General features: G+C 47.0%; 1 protein-coding gene and 1 long non-coding RNA gene across 3 annotated transcripts in view; one reads left to right on the top strand and one right to left on the bottom strand.

Moving 5' to 3' along the window:
• Nucleotides 1–23,827, top strand: part of KIF3B (kinesin family member 3B) — a 46,436-nt gene that overhangs the window by 6,571 nt on the left and 16,038 nt on the right. For both annotated transcript variants that reach the window (XM_066384088.1, XM_066384089.1), the window contains exon 3: nt 22,094–23,555. In XM_066384088.1, coding sequence (XP_066240185.1) covers nt 22,158–23,555 — 1,398 coding nt within the window. In that variant the 5' untranslated portion in view covers nt 22,094–22,157. The remainder of the gene's footprint in view (nt 1–22,093; nt 23,556–23,827) is intronic.
• On the bottom strand, nt 208–5,499 carry LOC136406342 (uncharacterized). The gene is made up of 3 exons (XR_010751665.1): nt 5,175–5,499; nt 722–910; nt 208–603 (listed from the first exon to the last, which is right to left on the bottom strand). It is a non-coding gene; the product is annotated as an uncharacterized lncRNA (long non-coding RNA).

Here is a 23,827-nt window from a genome sequence, read left to right as displayed (position 1 = left end):
ATGTGCCCTGACTGGGGATCAAACCCGTGACCTCGGTGTGCCAGGGCAACACTTTATCCACTTAACCACCCGGCCGGGGCCGCAATCAGTTCATCTTACCAGCATCCACACATCTGCACTGAAACTTGGGGTGCTAGAAATTAAAGCGCAGTTAATCATGGTGACGCATGTGTCTCCTCACTTTGTCACACTGATTGCAGACATTGAGCCCTTCACACACGAGCAGGTCTATCTTTAGCCTGCTGATTTATTTAAATCATAGTTTGCATTAGAGAGCACAAGTGAACATTGTGGTAGGTGTGGTTTTATGTTAAAAATTTTGGCAAGATATTTGCAGAACTTGCATTTCATCATGTTTGAACATAGCGTATAAATGGAAGTAGGTCCAAGTGGAATAGAAATTGCAATAGATCGTTGGGAGATGAGACTTGATGGGCTGTAACCTACTCTGGGGTTCTTCATATCATCTTCAGCAGCGGTTTCGGGACGGGCTTGTGTTGGGGCTTTTGTGGATGACATGAACAGAAACTAAAAGCTCATAGCACAGGCTCCAGCAGCTTAGTGGATTGCAGTAATGATTGCTTCATAAGACATTTCAATTACCTAAGCAAAAAAAATCTAGCTAGTAAATCATAAAAGATTCCATTCAGGTAAGATAAAAATATCAGCTCAAGTTATTTAAGATAACCACAGGAAGATAGTTCTTGGTGGAACTACTTACAAGTTTTGCAAGCACGGCAATAACTTGATCCCTGACCAGGTGGTTCAGTGAATAGAGTGCCATCCTGGCATGCCGAGGTTGTGGGTTCAATCCCCAGTCTGGGCACATGAGTGCACTGAAGTGGAGCGGCTAAATAGAACAACGGTTGATGCTTCTCTCTCTTTATCTTCTCCCCCCCTTCCTTTTCCTCTGTCAGATAAATGGAAAAGATTTTTTTTTTAGTGAGTCAGATTCTAGTCTAAGAAATGGATCATGTTTTTTATTTCTTCAATTGCCAGCATTTTTAAATATAATTTTTTTTCCAATTATAAAAACAATGGGCCCTGGCTAGTGGCTCAGTGAATAGAGCATTGGCCAGAGTATGGTATGGATGTCCAGGGTTCGAACCTGGTCAGGGCACACAGGAAAAGCAACCATATGCTTCTTTGCCCTTTCTCTCCTTTTTCCCATCCCATAGCCAGTGGCTCTATTGGTTCAAGTGTGGCCCCAGGCACTGAGGATAGCTCATGGGAGCGCTTCAGCCTCAGGTGCTAAAAATAGCTTGGTATTAGAGCATCAGCCCCAGATGGGGTTGCCAGGTGGGTCCTGGTCGGGGTGCATGTGGGAATCTGCCTCATTATCTCCCCTCCTCTCACCTAAAAAAATAATGTCCATTGAGGAAAATCCTGAAAAGATTACATAAGGTTCACCTTAAGTCCCACCACCCAGAAATAACTATCGTAACCATCTTATTGTCCAAAGGCAAATATATTTCTAAATATATTGTATCTCATTGATGTGCATTTTACTTATTTCCCTTATGTTGTCATTTACTTTCAATATTTAAATATTATAATGTTACAGAGAATATCTTGGTAATTATTTTTGCATAAACTTTTGTCTACATATCTGTTACTTCTTTCAACTAGATCCTTTAATAGTTAACATTTTTTAATTATAAAGGCAATCTCCTAAAGAATTTTTTTTTTTTGTATTTTTTCGAAGTTAGAAGTGGGGAGGCAAACAGACTCCTGCATGCGCCCAACCGTGATCCACCTGACGTGCCCACCAGGGGGCGATGCTCTGCCCATCTGGACCATTGCTTCGTTGCAGCTGGAGCTATTCTAGCACCTGAGGCAGAGGCCATGGAGCCATCCTCAGCTCCTGGGCCAACTTTGCTCCAATGGAGCGTTGGCTGTGGGAGGGGAAGAGAGAGACAGAGAGGAAGGAGAGGGGGAGGGGTGGAGAAGCAGATGGGCACTTCTCCTGTGTGCCCTGACCAGGAATCAAACCTGGGACTTCCACATGCCAGGCCGACGCTGTACCGCTGAGCCAACCGGCCAGGGCCCTAAGAATTTTTTTCTGAAGTTGAAGGCAGACATTATTACAACTTGTGAAAATGGTACCCTAACTCAGCTTCAGCTGACTTGTCCACTTGCAGATTTATTTTTATGTACTCAAAGTGTATCTTTCATTTTGCATTTGGAAACATTCTGAACATTTCATAAACCATTTCCCCATGTTTTCATGTTTAGTAATTATGAACTAGTAAATTTTCCCTATATTGGGTATTAAAGTTGTTTCTAGCTTTTTATAATCACAGAATACTAGAGTGAATATCTGCTTCTCTCAGCCTCATTAAGGAATAATTCCAAATAAATGGTTTGGGAGCCTGACTGGTGGCGGCGCAGTTGACCTGGGATGTGATAACTATTAAAGGATAGAGCATTGACCTGGGATGTGATAACTATTAAAGGATAGAGCATTGACCTGGGATGTGATAACTATTAAAGGATAGAGCATTGACCTGGAATGTGAGGTCCCAAGTACTGTAAACCCTGAAGTCACCAGTTTGAGCGCGAGGTCACTGGCTTGAGTGTGGAATCATAGACATGACCTCATGGTCGCTGGCCCAAAGCCAAGGTCACTGGGTAGGCTGGACCCCCTCCCTCCCCCCCCCCCCCCGCCCCCGCATCAAGGCACCAATAAGAAGCCATCAATGAACAACTAAAGTGTCGCAACTACGAGTTGATGCTTCTCACCTGTCATTCTCTCTCGCCAAAAAAAAGAAAATGATTTGGGAAAAGTTAGAATTTTTTTTTTTTCTTTTGTATTTTTCTGAAGCTGGAAACAGGGAGAGACAGTCAGACAGACTCCCGCACGCGCCCAACTGGGATCCACCCGGCACGCCCACCAGGGGCGAGGCTCTGCCCACCAGGGGGTGATGCTCTGCCCCTCCCGGACATCGCTCTGTCGCGACCAGAGCCACTCTAGCGCCTGGGGCAGAGGCCAAGGAGCCATCCCCAGTGCCGGGGCCATCTTTGCTCCAGTGGAGCCTTGGCTGCGGGAGGGGAAGAGAGAGACAGAGAGGAAGGAGAGGGGGAGGGGTGGAGAAGCAAATGGGCGCCTCCCCCATGTGCCCTGGCCGGGAATCGAACTCGGGTCCCCCGCACGCCAGGCCAACGCTCTACCGCTGAGCCAACTGGCCAGGGCAAGTTAGAATTTTTAAAAGTTCTAAACAAGAACTGTGTATTTTCCTTCTTAAGATTTGATTTGGACCTTAAAGGTACCTTTAAAAACACAGCTTTATTGAGATGTAATTCACACAAAATATTTTTTAATAGCTTTTTTTTTTAGCCTTCTTGTTACTTCTCTTTAATCTATTTTTATTTTTGATACAGAATTCCTTGTGAGTGGGTCCCAGGACATGGCCCTTTGACATTTAAACCCTGCATTCTCTGAACGTGCTGTTGATTGGTGACATTAACCAGAAATACTGTGTGTATGGTCTTGGTTTGGGGCACTGTATGAACTGTGGGAGCAAGCGTGTCGTTATGGAATGGGACAGTGAACCGTGGTAGTTCTGGGGGACTTCTGGAGAGGGATTTAAAAAAACTATTTAACTCATACTACTGAAATAAATTCTATGATTCATAGGGAATTCTGCTTGATCAACTTTGGCAGCTGTGTACTATAGGTAGGCAGAGTTTCTCCAGCATTTTTCATAGATCTTAGTGCAGGGGTCCCCAAACTTTTTACACAGGGGGCCAGTTTACTGTCCCTCAGACCATTGGAGGGCCGGACTATAAAAAAAACAACTATGAACAAATCCCCATGCACACTGCACATATCTTATTTTAAAGTAAAAAAACAAAACGGGAACAAATACAATATTTAAAATAAATAACAAGTAAATTTAAATCAACAAACTGACCAGTATTTCAATGGGAACTATGGTCCTGCTTTTGGCTAATGAGATGGTCAATGTCCAGATCCATATTTGTCACTGCTAGCCCTAACAAGTGATAGGACGCGCTTCCGGAGCCGTGACGCATACGTCCCACATCACCGGAAGTAGTACTGTACGTGAGCGACAGCGTACTTCACTCCTCTCACTGACCACCAATGAAAGAGGTACCCCTTCCGGAAGTGTGGCAGGCCGGATAAATGGTCTCAGGGGGCCGCATGTGGCCCGCGGGCCGTAGTTTGGGGACCCCTGTCTTAGTGGGTAGAGGGAGAGAGAGAGGAACATTGATCTGTTCCTGTATGTGCCCTGGCTGGGGATTGAACCAGCAACCGCTGTGCTTCAGGACAGTGCTCTAACCCACTGAGCTATCCAGCCAGGGCTCTCCAGCATTAATGTACACACAGATCTCCAGGGATCTTGGTAAACTGGGATTCTTATTTTGGGGATCTGGTTGGGGTTAGAATCCACAGAGCTAAATTAAACCAGGTGAAACAGAGTTTATATGACATTCAAACACAACACCCTGAATTATGTCAAATGACATGGTAAGAATTATTCCCTTTTATTTTATTTTTTATTTTTTTAAAGATGGTTCTAATTTCTTTTTTTTTATTTATTTTTTTATTTATTCATTTTAGAGAGGAGAGGGAGAGACAGAGAGAGAGAAGGGGGGGAGGAGCTGGAAGCATCAACTCCCATATGTGCCTTGACCAGGCAAGCCCAGGGTTTTGAACCGGCGACCTCAGCATTTCCAGGTTGACGCTTTATCCACTGCGCCACCACAGGTCAGGTGAATTATTCCCTTTTAAATTCTTTTGGTTCTTCTGACTAGGTCAGGAAGAATAATTGTTTAGTTCCAGTGTTTCTTAACACTTGCTAGGCTAGCTTTCTCACCAAGAGACCAGGTCTCAGACTTAGGGAAGCTGCAGGGTCCAGTTAGAATTTAGTAATTTTGTTGTGTGTGTCTTTACATTTATTTTTACAGTTACCTTCTGTTTGCAACAAGTGATACTGATTTTTCATTTGTGATAGGGATAAAAAGTTACTTTTTAAAAATAAATTTATGTTAAAGTAGCTTTTAAGAAAAACCTCAAGTAAATAATAGTACAGGTGATATACCAATATGGCAAAAATTCTGCAGACAATCTATGACCGACATTTAGGACGTGCTGGTGTAGAAAAGAAGGCCATGAACTTTGGAGCCAGTTAGACCTGGTTTCTGCTTACCTTGCCACTTATTAACTCAGTGCACCATGTTACTTCCCTCTCCAAGTCTGGGGCTTTTTCTCCTTTAAGTTGAGTCGGGGCAGAGGCACCTCCTGGGGGTCAGGTGCTGTAGTGTTTGTCCTCCTCTGATCTCACAGCTCCACCGTGCAGGGTGTTGCTGGTCCCACTTCACAAAGGAGGAATGAGCCCTGGCCAGGTGCTCAGCTGGTTAGAGCATCGTCCTGACTCTCCAAGGTTGCGGGTTTGATCCACCGTCAGGGCACACACAAGAATCAATCAGTGAATGCGTAAATAAGTGGAATACCAAATTGATCATTTGCTCTCTTTCTCTCTCTTCCCTTTCCTCTCCCTAAAAATAAAAACAAAACAAAACAAAACAAAAAACAAAAAACAGAGGAAACAGGCTCAGAGGGGTGACCTTGCATGGAGTCTTACAACGAGGAATGGCAGGACTGGGTTTCAATCCCAGGAGTGTCTGAATCTGTTTTTGTTATTATAAGCCACCTCCCTCTTTTAAATATGGAGTTCGCTGTGCCCTCTACCCAGCTGAATGGCAGTCTGCTTGTAATGAAAGTCGTTACACAAGCCCGTGTTTGCCACAGCATAGTTCATAGTAGCCAGGAGATGGGAGCAGCCCAGATGTTTATGGGCACATGACTGGATAAAGGAAATGTGGTATATACATACAACGGGGCATTATTTATCCTTAAAAGAGGAGATCTTGTCACATGCTATAACGTGAATGAACCTTGAGGTAGAGTGATGATTTCCAGGGCCTGATGGGGGGGAGAAAGGAGTTGCTATTAGGTGTAGAGTTTCAGTTTGGCAAGATGAAAAAGTTCCAGATATTTATTATACGACAATGTAGATATAGTTAGCACTACTGAACTGTACACTTAAAAAAGGGTACATTTTATATTATGTGAAAATTATTATTTTTTTTACTATAATTAAAATTTTCAGCCTGGCTTGTGGTGGCGCAGTGGATATAGTGTTGACCTGGAATGCTGAGGTCACCAGTTCGAATCCCTGGGCTTGCCTGGTCAAGGCACATCCGAGAAGCAACTACGAGTTGCTTCCCATTCCTTTCCCCCACCTTTCTCTCTCTCTCTCTCTCTCTCCTCTCTCCAAAAATTAGTAAATAATTTTTTTAAATTTTATTTCAAAGTTAACATAAAAGAGAAAGGCCATTGGCCAGGATGCTTTTATTATGGAAAATCAAACCTACACAAATGTAGACAGACTAACAGAATGAACCGTGAACCCATTGCCCTGCCCTGCCCTGCCCGGCAGTTATCAGCAGTGGTGATTTGGTTTCACCTATAACCTCCTGGCCACCCCACCCTGCCCCACCCCTGGTTATGTTGATCCCAGACAGCATATAATTTTATCTGAAAATACTTTCGTGTAGATCTCAAAGTGAAAACCATCCTTTAAGAGTACAATTTTTACACCTAAAGAGTAACAATGATTCCTTAACACCATCTAATATCCAGTGTTTGTTTTGAGTCAAGATAAAAAGAGTCTCTATGTAGGGCCAAATGTTGTATTTGATTAAGTATCTTAATCGGAGTACATTTTTAGCAAAGAAGCAACTCTGTTTCCTTTTGTAAGGTATTTTTCCCTCCCGCTGAGAAGGAAGGAAGGGGCTGGAGCCACGAAGTGTGGGCTAATAAAAGGCTTTATTGAGTACAGAGCGCATCCCGTCCGATGAGGTTCCCTGTCCGGGGACAGAGGCCAGGGAAGTCGCATGGGGTGACCCGTGTGAGAGATATTTAAAGGGTCTCGTCTAAGGTGGTCTAGCTAATATGACATGGTGAAATCTCATTGGCTGGCAGACGGTCGCTTTTTTCCAAAGGGCTCCTGGGAAGTTTCTTTTGGTGCGCTTGGCTGTGGGTGGTTCTAGCCAAAATTCCCGGGCCTGATTTCCCCATGTGACCATTCCCCATTGCTGACCACCCTACATTCCGATCTTTTTGTGTTAATTAGGGGTGCTGCTTATTCATCTGGCTACTTCCTGCTGATTAGGGGCGTCGTGGGGAGGGGGAGATGGGCAGGTGGTGGTTTTGAGGGGTGTCAGGAGGAACATCTGTGTGGCCGTGGCTGGAGAAACTTCACAAATGCAGTCCTGTAAGGATTTTAGAAAGAGGAGTAATAGGGGGATCTGCAGAGTCCAGCCTTCTGGTGAGCTGGAGGTGGGTGGAGTCCAGTGGTTCCAACTGCCAGTGGTCCTGCATGGAGGCAAGCTTGAGGCAGAACTGCATGTCAGGAGTGGCGTCAGAAGGGGAAAAGAAGGGGTCCCATCCATTTCCATAACCGAGACCCATGAGGGAACTAAAGGTCCAGAGTGTGATGCAAAACAGAGAAGGCAGCTCCTGTGCCCACAAGAATTGAGATGGACTTACCCGTTCTTGTGGCAATTCCCTGGGTTTGGTGAGGACTATGGGGGGGTCTCCGAGTCCAGGCCGTGTCAGCCGTCCATGAGGTCTAGGATTTCGAACGATGGGCCTGTGTGGCTAGCTTGGCCGCCCATTCAGGCGGCTCATCCTCCAGGTAGAGACGCTGAGGAAAAACCTGTTACCCAAAGGGGCAATTGCTCCGCCGGTGACCAGGCTGCTTGCAGTCAGAGCAGGGCTCAGTGGGCAGCCGTGGGCAGGGGCCCTGCAGGACCAGTGACCCTGCTTGCCACACGTAAAGCAAGCTTCTGGTGGGATTCCTCTTTGCGGCTTGGACTTGGGTTGGGCACTTCCTGTGCCTTGCCTCTGTTGCTCTGCTGGCCTCAGGGCTGCCACAAGAGCCTGGGTTTGGAGCGTTACCTTCTGCTGCATGCGGGCCTGGCGAACAGCCTTGGCTTGTTTCTACTAGCCGTGACCATTAAAAACTTTAAATGCCATATTCACAGGTCTCGGATAGGGCTTTGGGGATTAGGAATAAGAGGAGGTGGGCTTCTAGGGAGCCCAGCACCCAGATCCAGCCAGAAACACTGTAGCCAGAGGCAAGACAGGGCCAGAACTTCCAGCTAGAAAATTGGGCTTGGGCCTTGGAGTCCTGCAAACTGGTGTAAGAGCCAGTGGCAGGCTGAGAATGGCCTGACAGAGGAGGGGCTTAAGAACACAGTGGAGAAGGGAGGGACCCCTGGCCAGCAGGGGAGGAGAAAGAGAGAATGGTATTTACAGGTGAATGAGAAACAGGATCCTGCGAAGGGAGGGGACTCTTGGAGGGGAGAGACCTGAGCGAAAGAGGTCTGCAGAGGGACCAGAGAGGGGTCCCAAGAGGGGTGCCCCCGGGGATCAGGCTGGAGGGGGAAAGATTTGGAGGTCGGATGAAGGAGGAAAGATGTGGAGTGGAGGTTTTAGGTGAGGTTCCTCTGGCCAAAAAAAAAGGGCTTGCGCGGTGGAACAGAGTTTAGGACGGGAGCACGAATAACTAGAAGTCCTGAATGTAAGGGATCTCCAACCAGTTCCCAGCTTTTTTGGCGAGAGTTAAATTGGTGAAGGTGTTAAAACTGAAAGTCCCTTCAGGAGGCTAATCCAGTGGGTTCTGTGGCCTGGCCACAGTGGGGAAGAAGAACAGTTTCTTCTTCTTTAGGAAGGGAGATTCCTGTGCCCCTACGGCCGCCCTCAGTTCTCGGAGTGGTCAGAGATGAGCATTGGCGTCCCAAAACTCAAGCTCTGGCCACGGACGGATAAGGTAAAGTGGATGTGCTTGGGACGTCTCCATGGGCACACACACACTCGGAACGGAAAGACTTCCCTGACGTAGCTACGGTTTCGGACAGGGAGTCTCAGCGGAAAGAACTGAGGGGAGGCTGCAAGCAGGGGACTTACTGCACCGTGCACCAAAGTGGGTGGAAGGTCGGAGGTCCTGGTTCTTTCTTGGAGGGGAAGGGAAGAGGAGCGGTCCTTGCAGTCTTCAAACTCCTCCTGGGTTTTCGGCACCAAAATATAAGGTATGTTTCCCCGCCGAGGAAGAAGGAAGGGGTTGGAGCCACGAAGTGTAGAATAATAAAAGGCTTTATTGAGTATAGCGCGCATCCCGTCCGACGAGATTCCCTAGCCTCGGGGACAGAGGCCAGGGCAAGTCGCATGGGGTGACCCACGTGAGAGGTATTTAAAGGGTCCCATCTAGGGTGGTCGAGCTAATATGACGTGGTGAAATCTCACTGGCTGGCAGACAGTTGCTTTTTTCCAAAGGGGCTCCTGGGAAGTTTCTTTTGGCGTGCTTGGCTGTGGGCGGTTCTGGCCAAAGTTTCCAGGCCTGGGTTCCCCACGTGACCGTCCCCCATTGCTGACCACCCTACACTTTTCTGGGTTAGTACATGGCCTGAAAAGTTTCTGGCAGGAAGGCTCTTCACGTATCACCGCTTCGTGGGGGTCTCGAGCACGAGCGCTGTGTGTCAGGGTCACGTGGCCGGCAGGGTGCACTCTGAGTGAGGATCGATGTCCAGACTGGGAAGGGGCTCAGAGGGCACTCTCTGTCAGAAAACATGCCAGCGTTGACATGTCTAGGAATGGAGCCTACTAATCACTTCCACTGGTAACTAAAGGTATATATTTGAGCTACTCACTGCAGTTCCTGACCGGTGGTGGCGCAGTGGATAGAGCATCGACCTGGGATGCTAAGGACCCAGGTTCAAAACCCCGAGGTCGGCCCTGGCCGGTTGGCTCAGCGGTAGAGCGTCGGCCTAGCGTGTGGAGGACCCAGGTTCGATTCCCGGCCAGGGCACACAGGAGAAGCGCCCATTTGCTTCTCCACCCCTCCACCGCGCCTTCCTCTCTGTCTCTCTCTTCCCCTTCTGCAGCCAAGGCTCCATTGGAGCAAAGATGGCCCGGGCGCTGGGGATGGCTCCTTGGCCTCTGCCCCAGGCGCTAGAGTGGCTCTGGTCACAACATGGCGACCCCCAGGATGGGCAGAGCATCGCCCCCTGGTGGGCAGAGCGTCGCCCCATGGTGGGCGTGCCGGGTGGATCCCGGTCGGGCGCATGCGGGAGTCTGTCTGACTGTCTCTCCCTGCTTCCAGCTTCAGAAAAATGCAAAACAAAACAAAACAAAAAACAAAACCCCGAGGTCACTGGCTTGAGCTCAAGCTCACCAGCTTGAGTGCAGGGTCCCTGTCTTGAGCGTGGGATCATCTATCCTGTGGTCACTGGCTTGAAGCCTAAGTTCACTGGCCCGGCTGGACCCCTCCCCTCAAGGCACTTACGAGAAGCAATCAATGAACAACTAAAGTGCCACAACTACGAGTTGATGCTTCTCATCTCTCTCCCTTCCTGTCTCTGTCTCTCTCTAAAAAAAACAAACAAAAATATTCACTGCAACATTGTTTGCAGTAACAAAAGACCAGAAACCATCCGGAGGTCCCTTGGGAGGGAACTAATACATTATAAGACAACCATATGGCACCCGGGCAACTACTGTATTTTAAAGGAGAGTGGGGTTGTCTCTAAGACCTATCAGGTGAAATGGAGAGTGGTGTCTAGTATACTTCTGCTTGAGTTTTTAAAAAACGTGGAGGAGCAATTCAGATACATGCATGTGCTTGTGTCTGCACTGACTTCCCCCCCGGGGGTAGGGAAGATTTCCTGGTTCGCTGTGCGCTCACCCATACAGCTCGGATTGTTTTAATCTATGCATATATTGATACACAATGTATGTGTGCATGTGTGTACGCTTTAAAAATATGTTTATGTGGGTTTTAAGTACAACAACCCTGGTTTTGAATCCTGATTGTTCCACTTAATTGTGTGTGATCTTGGGCAGATTAATTTCTCTGAGCCTCCAATGCTCACTTTTAAACGAGGGCTAGCACTCGTTCCTCACAAGGTGATTTTGAGGGTTGGAAGAGGAATACACGTGAGGCTCTTGCTGTGCTGTGAGTTGTGTCGAGTACAACAAAACCCCAGGCCCGTGTTGATTCTGAAGGAGTTGTCCTCTAGGCTCGAATATATTTTTTATCAATGTATTCAATGAATGTTTCACAACTGGATGCAAAAAAAAGAATTTCTTTCCCTCCTTTTCCTCTTTGAAAAATGCTTTCTTTGTTTGCCTGTTTCAGTTATCATGTGACAAGGAGTGCATGGGCGTCAATTTGAATTCAGGGCAGGCATTTATTTGTTCATGTTTCTTGCCTGTGACCTTTCTAGGTTTCTTTCCAGATAAGTAGCCTGTCTGCCTAAGACATTTTCCCCAAAGAAAGCATAGCGTTCTTGCCATCTCCCCACTTGATATTAAGAAACAAAATACTTGCACCTATTAAAACAGCCAAAGAAAGCCAAAATATCACTTGCAAGCTCACTCCCAGAGATCAATATTTCTCGCATTTCCTGAGTTTTTATTACACATTTTGTGCTAGGCTAAGATAAGCATTTATCATTTACTAGTTTATTTAGTCCGTAGAACAGTTCTTTTTTTTTTTTAAAGACTTTATTAAAAAAAATACTTTTCATTTTAGGGGGGAGAGAAAGAGAGAGAGAGAAAGAAAGAGAGAGAGAAAGAGAAAGAGAAGGAGGGAAAGAGCAGAGAGCATCAACTCCCGTATGTGCTTTGACCGGGCAAGCCCAGGGTTTCAAACCAGCAACCTCAGTGTTCCAGGTTGACACTGTATGCACTGCGCCGCCACAGGTCAGGCCTGTAGAATAGTTAAGGTAGGTGTTGTTATTAACCCCATTTTATAGAAGATGCTATGACTTAGATCTGTGGTCCCCGACCTCCAGGCCGCGGACCGGTACCGGTCCGTGGGCCATTTGGTACCAGTCCGCAGAGAAAGAGTAAATAACTTACATTATTTCTGTTTTATTTATATTTAAGTCTGAACGATGTTTTATTTTTAAAAAATGACCAGATTCCCTCTATTACATCCAAGACTCACTCTTGCCGCTTGTCTTGGTCACGTGATACATTTATCCGTCCCACCCTAAAGGCCAGTCCGTGAAAATATTTTCTGACATTAAACCAGTCCATGGCCCAAAAAAGGTTGAGGAACACCTGATTTAGATAACTTTCTCAAAACTGTATTGCCAAGCGGCAGAGCAGAAATTGAGACCCTGACCTGCTGGACACTAAAGATGGTGCTTTAACCCTGATTTTGTAATGGCTCCTCCACGCCTTTCTCCGGGCGTGTGTACACATGCAGACAGACCTCAGCACAGCGATTCTTCTGTTTGGTAGCTCGCTTCTTTTTCTTTTTATTTAATCAACAAAATGTCATGGACATCTTCCCGTACATAGATGCCTAGAGCTATTCCGTGTCCAGTGTTATGCTGCACTGTTTAGTATTGATTGCTCAGCTGCCTTCACACGATTTGTACCAGTTTGAGATGCTGCGGCTCTTGTTTGTACTGAAGGGGACAGTTTGAAAGCTCTTAGACAGTTCACACAGCCGTTAGGCTTATAAAAAAGATGAACTAAAAAAGAAAAAGATGACTTTGGAAACAGTGCCTGTAACAACAGCAATATATTGTATCAGTCTGTTATTTTGACATCTCCGCTCCAAGCGCCTTTTCAGGCTGAGACGGCTGACCTACATTGATATCAGAGTTAAAGATCCCATTGCTGTAGGTGCCCCGAAGCTCCTTTATGGAGCCGCCCCATCAAGTTGAGACAAGCAGTTTTACTCCTAGGGCCCTTTGTTCATCAGTTAGAACATTTTCTGTCACCTTATATTCATGGGCAGAGGACAAGAGGAAACTAATGACGTTGACACCTGGAAATTAGTTTACTTAATTTCACCATCCCTTTTTTTCTTATAAATTTTATTTTTCTGGCTAGGTAATATACTGATGGTTGAAAGTGGAAGAAGGTGCAAAGGGTATCCAGTGAAAAGTCTCTGTCCCGCTCGGGGTCCTCAGCCTGCGGGCCGCCAGGGTGGTTAGCCGGCTCTGCTACGTCCCTGCAGGTGTATTTTATGCACATGTATAGAAACTATTCCCTCAACACAAATCTTCGGTCTTTTCAAAGTTCTGCAAGGCAGTGATGTTATTGTTCAACTGGAGAGGAATAACCTTGTTTTGAAAATTGTGGCAACGCCCATTGTGATAGCTGGCCATCTTGGGCCCAGGGCCCCAGAGTTGATTTGCTCTCTTGGTGTGTGGTTCAGGGATTGCAAACAAGGAGTCCTGATACTTCAAAACCATTAGCATGGACTGTTCCTGGTGGAGAGGTGGACACGGACCGGAACAGGGGTTTCATCTGAGAGCAGCCTGCCAACGGTGGTTTGGACCGGTTAACAGCCAGTCGCTTTTATCTTCTTGCCACAGTGTTGCGGTGCTTTTTGATGGCCCGTGTGACCTCTGGCCTGGGCTGCCTTACAGACACTCCGAGTCCTTGACCTTCGAGCCAGGTGGTTGGCAGGTGGTTGCCGGGCCTGGTCCTAGAGGACACTGCGTTGGAATGCATTGATTCAAGATGCATTAATGTGTGCTCTGTGTGCCTGCTGATCAGTCCTCTCTGGTGAATTGCCAGGCCTTCATTTTTTCCCATTTGAAGATACCACATAAAAGAAAATTTGGAAAAATTTGTACCTCAAAGAAAATTTGGAAAAATATAGAAATGTTGAACAGCAGGGAAAATCACCTATGGTCCCACCATCCAAAGTGGACCCCAATTGATGATTTGATGTGTCTTATCTTTAGATAATTGTGATTGCGTGCATTCAATTTCGTAAACTGCTTTTTCGTTTATGATAAGCATTTTCCATGTCATTGCAGAGCCTTGGTAAAATAATTTGAAAAGATGAACTAGCATGGTGGGCCTTTCTGAATCACATCATGTATACATGAGTTTGGTCATAGATAGAGATGCCTACAGGAGCCGGGCAGGAAGCATAAATTAGCAAAGCATGCTGGGTGTGAGACAGTGTGGGGTAGGGGGTGGGAGGTATGGAGAGGCCTCAGCTCCCCTCCTGGGGCACGGGCTAGGGGCTGTCAGATGACCCCGTTCTTCCAGTGAACCAGAAAGTCTGCTTTTTAAAAAAAAATGTGAAATTGGTGGGGTTTTTTGGTAAAAAACAAAAAGGGTTTTTTTTTGAGAAATTTTAAACATTCAGAGAATGAACAGGAAAGAGCCGGAATTGACAGTTAACATTTCTCTTACTTGCTTTACGCCTCATTCACTGCTTTTTTATTCTTTTGGAAGAGAAATGATAAAATATTATTAATACAATGGAAATATCCTTCCCATTTCTAGTCCCATTCTCCACACTCCACCCTGCCCGGTATCATAAATCATTGTGTAGTTATACAGTCTCTTCCATTTTTTTATATTTTCATGGACATGAGCATCATAGTGTTCTATGTTTTTCATCATAATTATTACTCTACAGCTTGCTTACTCAGCCTGTTTGTTTATCCATGTAAATATATATATAGTATAATTCTAACTCCGTGTTGGCAGGCTTTTTCTGTGAAAGATCAGGCAGTAAATATTTTAGGTTTTGTGGGCCATACTATCTCTCCTGCAACTATTCAGCTCCAATATTGTATAGTTAATGCAGTCATAGATATTATGTAAACAAAGGGTCATAGCTCCAATAAAACTTTATTTACAAAACAGGCTGTAGGCAAGGAGCATATATATATGCATACATACATATATATATATAATATTTTTTTTTATTTTTATTTTTCCAAGTGAGAGGAGGGGAGATAGACTCCTGCATGCACCCCAACCAGGATCTACCCGGCAACCCCGTCTGAGGTGGATGCTCTGCCCCTCTGGGGCCATGCTTGCAACTGAGCCATTCTTAGTGGCTGAAGTGAAGCGCTGGAATGAATCGAGCCATGGCTGCAAGAGGGGAAGAGAGGGAGAGGGGGGGAGGGATGGAGAAGCAGATGGGTGCTTCTCCTCTGTGCCCTGACAAGGAATTGAACCCAGGACTTCCACATGCCGGGCTGACGCTTCACCACTGAGCCAACCAGCCAGGGCCATATATACATATATTAATAGGAAAAAAATACACCTTTAAAAAACAAAAACATGCCCTGGCCGGTTGGGTCAGTGGTGGAGCGTCGGCCTGGCGTGCAGGAGTCCCTGGTTCGATTCCCGGCCAGGGCACACAGGAGAGGCACCCATCTGCTTCTCCACCCCTCCCCCTCTCCTTCCTCTCTGTCTCTCTCTTCCCCTCCCGCAGCCAAGGCTCCATTGGAGCAAAGATGGCCCCGGGCGCTGGGGATGGCTTCATGGCCTCTGTCCCAGGCAGCTAGAGTGGCTCTGGTCTCTACAGAGCGACGCCCCATATGGGCAGAGCATCGCCCCCTGGTGGGTGTGCCGAGTGGATCCTGGTCGGGCGCATGCAGGAATCTGTCTGACTGCCTCCCCGTTTCCAGCTTCAGAAAAATACAAAACACACACACACACACACACACACACACACACACACACACAAAACACATAAGAAACAGGCTATGGGCTGGATTTGGCTTGTGGGCTGTAGTTTGCTGACCCTTGCTCTAATTCATTCCTTTTAACTATCCAATAGTACACTGTCTATAATATGAATATACCATATTCTAGTTTTGAATTCCCCCATAAGTGGATGTCTAGGTTATTTCCAGTTTTTCTACTGGTTTAACAGCGCTTTAGGAAGCATTCTTTTGTGCCTATACAATGTGTTTTTTGTTTTTTTTTTAGATTTTTAAAAATTTTTTTTTATTTATTCATTATAGAGAGGAGAGAGAGAGAGAGAGAGAGAAGGGGGGAGGAGCAGGAAGCATCAACTCCCATATGCGCCTTGACCAGGCAAGCCCAGGGTTTCGAACTGGCAACCTCAGTGTTTCCAGGTTGACGCTTTATCCACTGCGCCACCACAGGTCAGGCACAATGTGTTTTTTTGGGTTTTTTTTTCCCGAAGCTGGAAACGGGGAGGCAGTCAGACAGACTCCTACATGCGCCCTACTGGGATCCACCCGGCATACCCACCAGGGGGTGATGCTCTGCCCCTCTGGGGGGTTGCTCTGTTGCATCCAGAGCCATTCTAGTGCCTGAGGCAGAGGCCACAGAGCCATCCCCAGCGCCCGGGCCATCTTTTGCTCCAATGGAGCCTTGGCTGCAGGAGGGGAAGAGAGAGACAGAGAGGAAGGAGGGGGGAGGGGTGGAGAAGCAGATAGGCGCTTCTCCTGTGTGCCCTGGCTGGGAATCGAACCCGGGACTCCTGCACGCCAGGCCGACGCTCTACTGCTGAGCCAACCGGCCAGGGCTATACAATGGTTTTTCACCAAGACATATAGATACATCTATCGAAGTGGGATTGCTCAAGGTTTTATTTTCTCTCTTTTAACAACAGGTGGGCCAGATAAAATGCTTCGGGTAAAATGTGACCAGTTTCTGACTTCTGTTCTAGAATCTCTATAGGAAATCAATGGTTGCTGAGAAGCCAGTCTACACCTAGTTCTAGAATTTGAGGTGAGACTCCGTGAGAACTAGCAAAGGCAGGGGTGTGTTGGAGAAGAAAGCCTTGGAGAATGGTTTGAAAGAATGAGGTTGCCCTGAGAAATGTGTAACTGATTTCCTCTGAGGACAAAAGAGATGGAGTTGGAGGGAAACTCACTTTCTCACGTGTGGTGGCCATTAAAACGGTACTTGTTAACATCAGCAGGACAAGTTCAGCAGAAAAAGGATTCAGGATGAAAGGGATGAGCTGCTGACCCGTGGTTCCATCTTTCCTGGCAATTCTGAGAGTTCCTTTAAAGATTTATCACTGTAATTAGACCGGCTACAAGAAGAATAAGGAAGGTAATAAAGTAAAGAAGGAGTATCAGGGCATCCTTCCAAGAAAACCCTGTCCTTTGAGGCAAACCCAGAGCAAGATTTTAGGCTTTGGTGGCAGGAAATTAAATTAGTCCATCTTCCTGAAATAATACATCAATAAAACATGACGAGTTCGGTTGAGCTCAGTGCGTTCAGAAAAGAAATGGTATTCCGTGTTCTGAATTGAGATTTAATTAAGGGAACTCAGGGCTTTGGGAATTTCTTCATTGTAAGAGATTTTTAAGATTATTGTGGGTCATTATCACTCCTCCATTTTTATTGTTTTGGAGAGCTCAAAAAAATATATGGGGCTATGACAGAGCCGCTGAACATCAAAGTCAGCCTGCTGCCGGCTTGGGACATGTTTTTCTAAGTGAACGCCGGACAGCTCGGCTCCTTCGGGGGTATGTAATGTGGAGGGATGGGTCATCTTCACTGACATTCACTGGCCGGTTCCCCACCTGCCTCCTTATGTATCTGTTGCTGCTTCGAGCCTGGGGTGTTGTCTGACTGTTCCCACACTGCAGCAGAGACCTCCCCAAAGGAGCCGTAAGAGCTTGTCTTGTGGGCAGGGAACTGGATGGCTGGAGAGCAGGCGAGGTTGAGGGACCTGTCACCAAAGGGTCTTTTGAAGCAAGAACCATGTGAGTCACACCTATTTTTTATTTTTTATTTTTTTTAAACCCTGGGGTTTGAGCTTGGCACCTAGACATTTTGTTAAGATGGAGGGAAAGACAGACAGGCAGGAGGTTAGTCACAGCGGTAGCTTGGGGGCCGTTCCCCTGGAGAAGACGCAGTAGACAGACTGGCCTTTCTGGCGTCTGGTTTCTTCTCATCGGGCAGAGTTTTCATAGCATCTAGAGGTGATGAATGAAAGGACTGCTTTTACACAGTTTCCCCTAAATAACTTGAGATTTACTTCTCACTGAACATTGGTTAAGTGTTTGGATCTCAGTTTAGTCTGATCTTCTTTTAGGATGATGACCGCCAGTGGAGGAAGAGAAGATGTTAGTCTAGTGATGTCTAATGCCTGAAATGAGGGCTGACTGGTCATCTCTGGTATGACCCTTTGCCGGGTTATTTGGATGAATCTGTATTAATTATCTTTAATCCAGCTTTATATTAGTTCATAAAGCACTTCCACCTTTCTGAGTTCCTGTTTATCTCTCAGTAGGAAGAAGGGCCTGACCTGTGGGGGCGCAGTGGATAAAACGCTGACCTGGAATGCTGAGGTCACCTGTTCAAAACCCCGGGCTTGCCCGGTCAAGGCTCATGTGGGAGTTGATACTTCCTGTTCCTCCCCCCCTTCTCTTTTTCTCTAAAAATTAAAAAATAAAATCTTTTTAAAAAAATAAAGGAAGAAGGATTCCTAACTTACAGATTGTACAGGAAAAGGGTTCAGAGAGGGTAAGAGGTCTTCTGGTTCTTCGTTCTAGAGACATTATTCTTTTCCATGTGACAACTAGGAGACGTATGAAAATAACTTTTTATGTTTCCATGTGCTTATCAGCAGAACAGTTTCTGTGAAAGATCAGTGGGGGACGTATTGACTTTCTGTGTTAATCAGCACCTGTGCCCAGAGCAGCCCGCCCAGCCTCACACTCTCCCGCCCTCTGGTTGGTTGGGGTAGGTCATTCTCACAACTAAGTAATACGTTCTTATCACTGCTCTATGTAGCCACTACAATTACACATGCATGTGTCCGGTCACCCAGGAATTGCCCTTCTAGAAACGTATGCCCCCAGGTACACTTGTCCCCACGTGAGAGGATGCGGTCCTAGGTGATTCACAGTAAACTATCGGAGACAGCTCGCATGCTCGGGCAGTGGGTCAATAAATCACGGCTTCCAGACGGGGGGATGTGTAGCTGCGGCTACGAAGAGGGAGGCGGCCCTACATTTACTGAAGGAATGCGCTCCAAGATACATGGTTTAGTGGGAACAGGAAGAGGCAGGGCCCTGTGCATTACTGCGCATAACACACGACGCTTGTGTCAGTGGAGGGTAGTGTACAGTAACATGTATTTGCTTGCTATGCATTAACTATGTAGGTCGGGAAGGTTAAAATCTAGTAGCACCTACCTTGTGGGCAGGGAACTGGATGGCTGGAGAGCAGGCGAGGTAGAGGGACCTGTCACCAAAGGGTCTTTTGAATCAAGAACCATGTGAGTCACCTATTTTTAAAAACAACAACCCTGTACTGAGGTTTCCAGGAGTGTGAGGTCCTTGCTCCCTGCGTCTTCCCAAGGGACTCTTCCCATCTCCCTTTGTCTGCCGCCTGCGTTCTCTGGCACCAAATGAAGTTCTCCTGTGTGTGTGTGTGTGTGTGTGTGTGTGTGAGAGAGAGAGAGAGAGAGAGAGAGAGAGAGAGACTGTGTGAGAGAGAGAGTGTGTGTGTGTGTGTGTGTTTTCTTTTTGTGACAGAGACAGAGACAGAGGGACAGACAGATGAAGGGAGAGAGATGAGAAGCATCAATTCTTCGTTGTGGCTCCTTAGTCTCCTTAGTTGTTCATTGATTGCCTTCTCATATGTGCCTTGATGGGGAGGGGGGGTTACGCAGACCAAGTGACCCCTTGCTCAAGGCAGCGATCTTGGGCTCAAGCCAGTGACCTTGCGCTTCAAGCCAGAGACCCTGAGGTCATGTCTATGATCCCACACTCAAGCCAGTCACCCCACACTCAAGCCGGTGAGCCCGCGCTCAAGCTGGCAACCTCGGGGTTTCGAACCTGGGTCCTCTGTGTCCCAGTCTGATGCTCTATCCACTGCTCCGCTGACTGATTAGGCCTCTTCTTTGTTTTTACTTAAAATTTTTTTTTTTTTGGTTTTTTTTTTTTTTTTTTTTTTTTTTTTTAATTTATTCATTTTAGAAGGGAGAGGGGGGGAGAAGGCGGGGAGGAGCAGGAAGCATCAACTCCCATATGTGCCTTGACCAGGCAAGCCCAGGGTTTTTGAACCGGCAACCTCAGCATTTCCAGGTTGACGCTTTATCCACTGCGCCACCACAGGTCAGGCTTTACTTAAAATTTTTGATACCTGTTTTCTTATTCGCACTCACATTGTACTAAATGTATTGATCGGGTAAGTGCTTTCTATGTGATGTGTTACTTCACGTCCTCATTTATTGGAGTACATTTTGCACAAGCCATAGTTTATGATTTTAGGATGGTAAAGTGTTTTCCACGCAAGATGGGAAATTTAAATGGTGCAGATGAGCTACAGTAGAAAGTGTTTTTTTGTTTTTTGTTTTGTTTTCTGCAGATCTCTGAGTCTCCTAGGCCCATAGTTCCCCTGCTCAGGCCACTAGTATCTCTACTTTTGCCTGTGTACTTTTAATAGTATGGTAGGCGTGTCAAGCATAAACATGCCTCTATCTCCCTTGTAACACACTGTAAACTTCTAACGCACTACACACACTGTTCCTTATCTACATTTTTCACTTAACAACATATCACAAACTACATTTAAAAGATTTTATTTACTAATTTTAGAGAGAGAGAGAAAGAGAGAGAGAGGCTGGGAGGAGGAGCGGGAAGCATCAACTTGTAGTTGCTTCCTGTATGTGCCTTGACTGAGCAAGCCCGGGGTTTCGAACCGGCAACCTCAGCCTTCCAGGTCAACGCTCTATCCACTGCGCCACCACAGGTCAGGCACAAACTACATTTACATCAGTATGTTCTTTTTAGTAACTGCATAGAATTCCACTACATAATTTAAATATACCTAATTTATTTAATTAGCCCCCTCTCGATGGGCATTGGGGTGGTCCACAGCCTGTTGCTGCCACTACAGATACCCTTGTCTCTGTAAGGTAAATCCTTAGAAACACAACTGCTGGGTCAAAGGCTTGCGCATTTTAAATTTGGATCGATAGTTCCAAATTGCTCTATGCAGAGGTTGTAGTTGTTCAACAGGATATAAAATTACCCAGGCTTTTAAAAGGTTTCCAGCGGCCTCAGTGTGTACTATCAGAGAAAGGACTGAAGGGAAGGCAAGCTGGTTAACACTGTTGGTGGATTAGAGCTCTTATGTTTCCCCCTGAAGCTGGTTAAGGTCCCGTGAGGAAATGTACAGTGTAGAAAAGTTCTTAACTGTAGCTCTCAGCTATAGTCAATAATATTATAATCACTGTGGTCCTAGGCGGGTGCTAGAAATATCAGGGCAACACTTGGTAAACCATATGATTATCTAACTGATCATACCTGTAACCAGTACGAAATAACACTGAAGGTAAACTATAGTTGACAAATTAAAAAATGAATAAACAGATGATTGGATAAAGAAGATGTGGTACATGTATACTATAGAATCCTATTCAGCCATAAGAAATGATGGCATAGGATCATTTATGACAACATGGATGGACCTTGAAAACATTATACTGAATGAAATAAGTAAATCAGAAAAAAGTAAGAACTGTATGATTCCATACATAGGTGGGACACAAAATTGAGACTCATGGACACAGATAAGAGTGCAGTGGTTACCAGGGGGAGGGGAGGGAGGAGAGGGAGGGGGTAGAGGAGGGGAGGGGCATAAAGAAAACCAAATAAAAGGTGACGGAGGGCAATTTGACTTTGGGTGATGGGTATACAACATAATCAAACGTCAAAATAACCTGGAGATGTTTTCTCTGAATCTATGTGCTCTAATTGATCAGTGTCACCCTGTTAAAATTGTCTAAATAAAATTTAAAATAAATGAATAGCCTGACTAGGCGGTGGCGCAGTGGATAGAGCATTGGACTGGGATGCAGAGGACCCAGGTTCGAGACCCCAAGGTTGCCAGCTTGAGCACGGGCTCATCTGGTTTGAGCAAAAGCTCACCAGCTTGAACCCCAGGTCGCTGGCTCCAGCAAGGGGTCACTCGGTCTGCTGAAGGCCCGCGGTCAAGGCACATACGAGAAAGCAATCAATGAACAACTAAGGTGTCGCAACGCGCAACGAAAAACTAATGATTGATGCTTCTCATCTCTCTCCGTTCCTGTCTGTCTGTCCCTGTCTATCCCTCTCTCTGACTCTCTCTGTAAAAAAATAAATAAATAAAGTAAAATCAATAAACATCTAACAAATGTAGCTGTCAGAAGGGGAGCAAGATGGAGGGTCTTGGGTGTGTTCGCTGCTACGAGCAGCCCCCAGTGGCAACTCTGCTGTTCTTACTTGCTTCTCTTTATTTTTTTAGGCCCCTAGTTTCCTGAGTCATTTTGGATTCGGAGCCTTTGAGGCTGACCGGGTCAGAGGTCACCATGTCCAAGCTGAAAAGCTCAGAGTCCGTCCGGGTGGTGGTTCGCTGTCGGCCCATGAATGACAAGGAGAAGGCCGCTGCGTACGACAAAGTGGTGGACGTGGACGTGAAGCTGGGGCAGGTGTCTGTGAAGAACCCCAGGGGCGGGGCCCACGAGATGCCCAAGACCTTCACCTTCGACGCCGTCTACGACTGGAACGCCAAGCAGTTCGAGCTCTACGACGAGACCTTCCGGCCGCTGGTGGACTCCGTCCTGCAGGGTTTCAACGGGACCATTTTTGCCTATGGACAGACGGGGACTGGGAAAACCTACACCATGGAAGGCATCCGGGGCGACCCTGAAAAAAGAGGGGTCATCCCTAACTCATTTGATCACATCTTCACCCATATCTCTCGGTCCCAGAACCAGCAGTACCTGGTCAGGGCTTCCTACTTAGAGATCTACCAGGAGGAGATCCGAGATCTGCTCTCCAAGGATCAGACCAAGAGGCTTGAGCTCAGGGAGCGGTCTGACACGGGCGTGTACGTGAAGGACCTGTCTTCCTTTGTCACCAAGAGCGTGAAGGAGATAGAGCACGTGATGAACGTGGGGAACCAGAACCGGTCCGTCGGCGCCACCAACATGAACGAGCACAGTTCGCGTTCTCACGCGATCTTCGTCATCACGGTCGAGTGCAGCGAGCTGGGCCTGGACGGGGAAAACCACATCCGCGTCGGGAAGCTGAACCTCGTAGACCTGGCGGGCAGCGAGCGGCAAGCCAAGACCGGAGCGCAGGGGGAAAGGCTGAAGGAGGCCACCAAGATCAACCTGTCGCTGTCGGCCTTGGGGAACGTCATCTCCGCCCTGGTGGACGGCAAAAGCACCCACATTCCGTACCGGGACTCCAAGCTGACCAGGCTCCTCCAGGACTCCCTCGGTGGCAACGCGAAAACTGTGATGGTGGCCAACGTGGGGCCTGCCTCCTACAACGTGGAGGAGACCCTGACCACGCTGAGGTATGCCAACCGTGCCAAAAACATTAAGAACAAGCCCAGGGTCAACGAGGACCCCAAGGATGCCCTCCTGCGGGAGTTCCAGGAGGAGATTGCTCGGCTCAAAGCCCAGCTGGAGAGACGGTCCGTGGGCAGGAGGAAGAGGCGAGAGAAGCGGAGGGAAGGGGGCGGCGGCAGCAGGGAAGAGGAGGAGGAGGACGGGGAGGAGGGCGAGGAGGACGCGGAGGACAAGGACGACTACTGGCGGGAGCAGCAAGAGAAGCTGGAGACGGAGAAGCGCGCCATTGTGGAGGACCACAGCTTGGTGGCGGAGGAGAAGATGAAGCTGCTGAGAGAGAAGGAGAAGAAGATGGAGGACCTGCGGCGGGAGAAGGACGCCACAGAGATGCTGGGCGCCAAAATCAAGGTACGGCAGCCTTCGGGGCCTCATCAAAAATAACAGTAATGACAGCTACACGAGGGCCGAGGTCTCTTGCGGTTTGGCATTCCCAGTCACTCCATGACACCCAGGGCCCCGTAACCATTTGTAAAATTGTACTGAGTGCAGAAGAACGATTTTCAAATGAGAAGAATTATTAAATATTGAATTCGTAGTAAGAATAACGATTGCATATGTGCAAGGTATGAAAAGCAGTGATAAAGCTAACACCCATATTACCCCCACACACACACACCCAA

The sequence above is a fragment of the Saccopteryx leptura genome, chromosome 5 (assembly GCF_036850995.1).
Source record: "Saccopteryx leptura isolate mSacLep1 chromosome 5, mSacLep1_pri_phased_curated, whole genome shotgun sequence".
In the NCBI taxonomy this organism is placed as follows: domain Eukaryota; kingdom Metazoa; phylum Chordata; class Mammalia; order Chiroptera; family Emballonuridae; genus Saccopteryx; species Saccopteryx leptura.
Note: the sequence above shows the minus strand (reverse complement) of the source record. Positions and strands in the feature narration are given on the sequence as shown.